At 53.2% G+C, this 7,222-nt stretch overlaps 1 protein-coding gene across 7 annotated transcripts in view; it reads left to right on the top strand.

The window, feature by feature from the left end:
- The first annotated feature begins 939 nt into the window (after positions 1-939).
- The window catches only part of PTPRT (protein tyrosine phosphatase receptor type T), a 1,153,310-nt gene continuing 1,147,027 nt past the window's right edge, over positions 940-7,222 (top strand). For all 7 annotated transcript variants that reach the window (XM_070381763.1, XM_070381762.1, XM_070381758.1 and 4 more), the window contains exon 1: positions 940-1,174. In XM_070381763.1, the coding sequence (XP_070237864.1) occupies positions 1,087-1,174 (88 nt within the window). In that variant the 5' untranslated portion in view covers positions 940-1,086. The remainder of the gene's footprint in view (positions 1,175-7,222) is intronic.

Below are 7,222 nucleotides of genomic sequence, written 5' to 3'. Positions count from 1 at the left end.
GAGATCCCCTGATCCCAGGAGGGCAGAGTCGCTGCCTGTGGGCTGCAAGGGACAGCCCGGACTCTGATCAATGGTTTTAGGCTTTCAGCCTCAACCGGGTCTTTGTTCAGACCGGGAAGAAATAGGAAAAAGCTGCAGGGTTCTGGCTCAGGAAAAAGGGGAAGGGCGAAGGCAGTGAGAGGCTGGGATGCCTCACGGCCAGTCTTCGCCCGCCTCCCAAGTTGGGGGTAGCGACAAGAGGGAGGTAGCGAATAAGAGGGGTGCCTGGGAGGCTGATGAGGTGGGTGGGGGACGACTGCGGTGCACCGATGCACCCAGAAGAGTGTGTGTGTGCGTGTGTGCGCGTATCTATATGTGTGCCTGTGGGGCGGTGACGACTCTTACATGAAATTCTCATCTTAGGGCGTGCCGGAGACCCTCGCCAGTGGACACCTGCTCCTGTTTAGGGCAGAGCCCCCTCCCATCACCCCCATTCACCTGGCTCCCCGTCCCGAGTCCAGACGTCTGCCTCGGCCTTCCCCCACTCGCACCCGTACCCTACTCACCTGTTCGCCCACTCCGAGTTCAAACGGCAGCTCCCTCTCTCCCTCCCCTCCACCGCACCCCGATACCTGCGCCCCAGCCGGGCAGACGGTGGACGCGGTGGCTCGGCTCCGGGCGAAGAGGAGAGGACCCCGCGGGGCGCGTGGGTGCGGGGGCGCTGCGTGTAGGCGCGTGACTGTGCGAGAGAGCGGCCCCGAGCCGGCCGGCCGGGCGAGTGCGCGGGGAGCCCGCGTGGGCCAGGCGCGGGCGTGTGCGAGGCGCGGGCGTGCGCGCGAGGGTGTGTGCGCGGCCGAGGCGGAGCGCCGGGCGGGCGGGCGGCGGCGTTAGGACTCCGGGGACACCGCCCCCCGCCCCGCGTCCCGCCCCCGCCCAGCCTCCCGCCTCAGTTCGCGCCGCGCCTCGGCTCCGAGCGCAGCGGCGCCGGCTCCCGGAGCCCAGCGGCGCGCACCGCCTGCGGCCGCGTCGGCGATGCGGGGCCGCCCCGCGCCCGCCCCAGTCCCGGCCCCGGCCCCTGCGGGAAGGGGCTGAGCCGCTGCCGCACGGATGGCGAACCTCGCCGCGCTCGCCTTCAGCCTGCTCCTGCGGCTGCAGCTGCCGCCGCTGCCCGGCGCCCGGGCGCAGAGCGCCGCAGGTGAGTGCGCCCCCGATCCCCGCTCCCTCTCCGGCGCATCCCGGCATCCGCCGCTGGGTCCCGGGCGGAGAAAGTTGAGCGGGCTCGAGGGGCTTGCCGGAGCCCGGGTCCCCGCCTGCAGCCGCGGGCTGCCGCGTCCAGGCGCGCCCGGGCCAGAGTGCCCGGCCCCCGGCGTCCCTCGGCTGGCCGCGTTCGGTCAAGTGCTCCGCTTTACTTTGCTGCCGGTACCCGGGCTCGAGTAACTTTCTGCGGCTGCGGAGAATATTTCCGCTCGCCGCCTCCCACTTGTCGGAATCTGTCACTCGAGTGTTTGGGGCGGCGAGATGAGAAGCGGCATCGACGCCCGGGGTGGTGGTGGGGGGAGCGTTCTCTCCCCGCAGCTTCCTGGGCAGCGCGCGCTTTTCGTGGGGAGGACTGGTCGCCAGCAGGCCGAGGCTGCCATGGAGGTGGCTTTTCTTTTCACCCGGGAGATCCAGGCGGCTCCAGACTCTCTCTAACCACGCTGCGCCCCTGAGCTTGTCCTTACGCCCCTGAAAGCACCGCGGGGGTGTTCGTGTTCAAGACTGAGACGGCGAGCCCTCCTTCCTACCCCGTGGTTTCCATCCCAAGTAAACGGGCGCCCCCGTTAAGGCCCTTTCGGTGCCACGGCTTTGACCTGTGAGCGTGTCTGCTCCAGAAAAGTTTGGGGGACTCGTATTTGGGCTTGACCGTGGGAAGGAGGCGAATAGACGTAGTTCCCCTAGTGTGTGTGTGGGATTGTCCTGGCGTGCTCCTAATGGCAAGTTGGCATGCACCGGAGGCCAGCGGGACCCGGGGCGGGTGGGGTCTCACACATCCCAGACCCCACCGGAGGCGGCTTCCAGCCCCGAGCCCCCCAAAGAGTAGGCGGTGGGGGAAGGAGAGAAGGGAGGAAGTGGTGCAGGTTTGCCTCCAAGTTCGGAAGCATTTTGAAGTTTCTTAGCACTAGTTAGCTCAGGTGTGATCACGCAGAGGGGAGATTGCCGGCATCACAGGGGCAGGCAGAGATGAGCAGGTGGGACTTAGGATACGATGCATTTTGAATTGATGACTAACAGCGGTGTCCATCTATTATCACGCTGAAAGCGAGGAGAAAGAGAAGGAAACCGTGGGCAGTGTAATCTCCTTAAATAGGCTGCTTCCGAGGGTAAGAGCCGCTCGAGTGACCTTCCATGGGAAATGCACTGGGGTCTTCCTTACTCCAAAATGGAAACTGAATATGGGACTTATGCGAAGGGGGACAGCCTGCTTCGTGGCTGGGAACTTAGGGGACTAGGACACTTCTTTCGAGGTGTGTGAAGCTGAAAGGTTGGCTTAGCCAGTAAGAGAAGAGGGACAGCCACACATCATTCTGAAGATGGTGCACAATTCTGTTTCCCTCGTTTCGGATCTGTGTTAGGTGTGCTAGGGCAGGGAAGGAAGGAGGGTGCTTGGGAGCATTACTGGGGACCAAGCATCACTCATGACTTACATTTCACTATCCTCCAGGGCCTGGGCGGCCTGCCACCCGTGAGTGATACTCACGTTCCCTCCGCGAGAATCAGTATCAAAAATATTCCTCCACGGGTCTCGCAGCGTTCTTGGGCAGCGTGCGGTAAAAACCGTCCGGGCTTGGGAAGCTGCCGGATGCTGGAAGCACGCCGCTTCCGGATGCTCCCGCCAGGTGGCGCTCGCCCACAACTGTAAAATGCAAATCTATTTGCTTTCATCTCCGGAATAGAACTTCTTTTCAGTTTTTAAATGAGTAATGTGTTTATTCAGCAGCCTTTTGTTAAAACATTTAGAGAAGTGTGAGGAGCAAGCACCTTTTCTTTGTTTGCTCTTCGGAACACTGGGGAAAGAAAAGCAATCCTGGAGTACAGTTTGGGAAGAAATCTGCTGTTAAGGAACCATGTTTCTTCTGATTTTTCCTGAGCAGAGTGGCTTCACTGCAGACGCAGTGTAGCATATACTTAGCAAGTGGCTGCGTTTGTTTCAAGGAGTCCTTAAACGAGAGGGGATTAGCTTGTGTTGGAGATTTGATGCATTCTGAGCCTCACTCATTTGTAAAAATGTGAATTTTCCGTGGTATTTCGTCTTTCTGGTTTAATGCTAACTAGACCATTTAAGTTAGTTATTTTCCCCTGGTTTCTAACAGCTGCACTTGTAGATTCAGGAATGCTGCAAATGTTGACTTTTATAAATGGACTTATCTTCATACTTTATTTCTAAATGGAGACATTTTGATATCCAAATCTAGTATAAATATGACTCAGTTTGATTTCTTCAAAAGAATCTGATTTAAAACTTTTGGCAAGTTTGGGTAAATAATATGTTTAAAAACTCAGTGGTGTGCTCTCCATAGTCTTTTTATCTGGAAATTCCCAGTCTCAAAAAACAATTTCAGTTTGTAAGCTTACATCCAAGTACACAGTTGGGGTGATATGCTTTGCTGGAACATGTTGGTCACGGTGTCCGAAAGTCAGTGGTGAAAGCTTGTCATCAAAAGGCAATTTCCTTTTTCTTTCTTGTGAGATGTGTTTTATGAGCCAGGATGATGGTTAAAAAAAAAAAAAGAGCATTTAAAATCAGCCTCTGAAAAGTGTGGAAAAAACATGGTTTGGGACGAGGAAAGGAGGAGACAGTTAAACATGGATGAGGGAATCATTCATTTATGTACTAGTGGGTTTTGGCATCTGTACATTGAGAGCAAAAACGGATCTGAGAGGGGCTGACTTGCGATGGCAGTTGTTAGCGATGTAGTCATTTAACTCGATAATCATTACCTCTGGGGAGCTGTTAGCAGTACAGTCAGATTTGACTTTCTCTCCTGGATTGCTTGATTTGTTTCCTAATAAAAGAACAATTAATGTGCAAACCTGGCTTGGATTCTGTTTCAGCAACTATCGCAAGCATGTTCGTAGCGAAAGCAGACCACCGTCTTGGGTTGCAGCCCGCTGCCTTTCTCCTCTCCTTTTCTTCTTGCCTAGCCCCAGCACGGCTCCTGCAGGCTGCAGATTGCCGACTGAGACGGCGTCCTCTGTAGTAGTGTGACTGTCGCCTTTCAGAGCCACGGCCACAGGACATTACAGCATCATTCTTTTGAACACGGGATACTCCCATGACACTCTGGCAGCGTGTTGCTGTGGAAACAAGAGCAGTGCCATATAGGTGGTGGGTCCCTGATACATATTTATTTATGGTGATGAAGAGATGGTAGAATCTCATGGCAACTATGGTGTGTGGGGGGGAAGTTTAACTCAGGAGGCAGCCTGATTGAGCAAAAAAAAAAAAAAAAAGGTATGAGCTTTGGAGTCTTCAGTCCTCAGTTTGAATTCCGCTCCTGCCTCTTTCTAAGTGTGCCAGCGTGGGCAAGTCATTCATTTACTCCTCGAATCCCCAGCTCCTCGTCTGTTGGGTGAGAATGAACGTAGCTGCCTTGCTGGATTTTGTCAAGACCAGATAAGATGAGACGCGCAGTGAGTGCATTGTGCTGCTTTGTCCTCAAGGGGCGCCTTTTCTCTTACTTGCCCTGGCATTGGTGTATGTACACAGGCCAAGGGGACACCGGTGTTAAGCTCAGTTATGAATTGAAAATTAGCTGAGTTTTGGTAATGATTTTAATTCCCGCCTTTTTTTGGCGGGGGCGGGGGGGGGAGGTTCTTGATTCTCTGAAGCCGCTTTTAGAAAGAGATTTGGAATGAAACAGGTGTTACTAATACATTTGGCCATTCGAAGATAGGCTTATTTGTTTCCAAGCACACATCCTGTAAATGAGAACAGATAGAAAAGCAAGCAATTGCAGGATGTAGCAGGCAAGCGGCTGCCCGTGTCTTCTCTCCCTTCCTACCACCCCCTCACACCGTCTTCCTTGCCTTCGGGCTCTGCCTCCTGCTCTATTTCTCTCTCTTACCTAACCTAGAAATCAAGTGCTTGGCACTCTGGGGCAGTGGGGAGAAAGATGCTTGGTGCACTTGACAAATAAGTAAAGACTAAGTAAACACATGGAGGGCTGTGGCATTCCAAGAAATAAAAAGCTATGAGATTATTGAAAGCAAACCATGCCTGACAGGTGTAATAGCATCTGCAGGCACGTTACAGAGTTGGGGCTGGGAGGCAGTGCCCGTGTAGATATTAGAAAGCGGTTAGAGTGTCTCGTGAAATCTTATAAAGTGGATTCAAATTGGTTTGGAGAGGAAGAACGCTGCAGGTTTTTTATGGATTAAGAGCAATCAGAGGCAGCCAAAGAGACGGGGGATCCCGGGTGATGTGTGCAGGTCGGACAGGGTGACCAGTGGGGGTGACGGCCTTCGGCCTCGGAGGTGGCCTTGCTGGACACTCTAATTTGCCTGGAAGAGGCAGAAATGACCATGATAATAATTATTTATTATCTATCAGTGAGAGTTACAGGTGCTAAAAAAGATAGAAGGATCTAGTGAGGATGCAAGGCATAGATCCCCAGAGACCTGCCAGAAGTCAGCCGTGAAAAATGGGAATTAATGTGTCAAAAAGGCAGAGTGTGAAAAGGTGAGGAGAAATGGTGATCCTTTTGGCTGATTTTATTTCAAAATATCAGCACTGTTTCTCTTGGGGTATCCTGCTGCTGCTGCTAAGTCGCTTCAGTCGTGTCCGACTCCGTGTGACCCCATAGACAGCCTCCCGCCAGGCTCCCCCGTCCCTGGGATTCTCCAGGCAAGAACACTGGAGTGGGGTGCCATTGCCTTCTCCTGGGGCATCCTAGGTATTACTGTTTACCCAGGTAAAGGCTTTTCCAAAGTCCCAACCAGATCTACCGTCGATGGGTGACTGATCCATGGAAGCAAGTCCACATCGTTAGGCTTAATTTTTCACCCTGGAGTCAAACTGCTGAAGTCTGTCTGACACACACACATTCACTGGTGCATGAGGGGGAGAGTTAGAAATATTTCCAATTTCTTGAATATTCAGCCTACAATTTTCATTTCAGGCTGGATGTGGCGGGGAGGGGGGGAGTTGGTAAAAAAAATGGTGACACCACTTCAGTAAGCAGTTTGGCAGTTTCTTTGAAAAGTTAAACATACACGTGCCATAGGAGCCAGCCATTCTGCTTCTAGGAACGTGCCCAACAGAGATGAAAACATATGTCAACACAGACACGTACACGAGTGTTCGTAGCAGCGTTCTTCGTGGTCGCCAAAAGCTGGGAACATTCCCGATGTCCCTCAACTGGTGAGTCCATCCAGTGGATTACTACTAGCAAGAAAAAGGAACCAGCTGTTGATACTAGGCGGCAGCACTGGATGAACCTCAGAAAACATTACACTGAACAAAAGAAGCCAGACGCAGAAGATTACATATTACATTAAATATTCAGAAAAGACAACTCTGTGGAGACAGAAGGCAGAACAGTAGTTGCCCGGGGCTGGGCAAGGGAGCAGGGATTTGTCACGAGTGGGCATGAGAGAGCGTTTTGGAGTGATGGAAAGATTTGAAAATGGGGAGGTGCTGATGGTTGAGTGACTCTCAAATCCCAGCTCCTGGCTTGTGATATGAACTCGGTAAGTTACTGCACTGTTCTGAACCTATCTTTGCATCTGTGAGTGGGGCACACGAGTGCCCTGGTGCTGCAAGAGCCAAAGATAACTCCTGTTTATTGTCAAGCTCGGTTCCTGGCATGAAATAGGCACCTAGTAAATGGCATCACTCTTACTCGAGCCTTTCACGTGTGTGTGCTTGCTAAGTCGCTTCAGTTGTGTCTGACTCTTTGAGACCCTGTGGGCTGTAGCCTGCCAGGCTCCTCTGTCCATGGGATTCTCTAGGCAAGAATACTGGAATGGGTTGCCACGCCCTCCTGACCAGGGGATCTTCCCGACGCAGGGATTGAACCCACGTCTCCTACACCTCCCGCATTGGCAGGCAGGTTCTTTAGCACTGGCGCCACCTGGGAAGCCTTGCCAGTCTCCAAAATTGTTTGTTGCGTTCGTTTTCTGCAAGCCTTTATTTGTGGTGGTTCTCCCCCACCTCCCTTAGGCTGTGAATTAATAAATCAGTGAGCTAACTTTTCTTCCCTCT

The sequence above is a fragment of the Bos mutus genome, chromosome 13, assembly GCF_027580195.1.
Source record: "Bos mutus isolate GX-2022 chromosome 13, NWIPB_WYAK_1.1, whole genome shotgun sequence".
Classification (NCBI taxonomy): Eukaryota; Metazoa; Chordata; class Mammalia; order Artiodactyla; family Bovidae; genus Bos; species Bos mutus.
The sequence above is the reverse complement of the archived record's forward strand: the minus strand, read 5'-3'. Positions and strand labels throughout refer to the sequence as shown.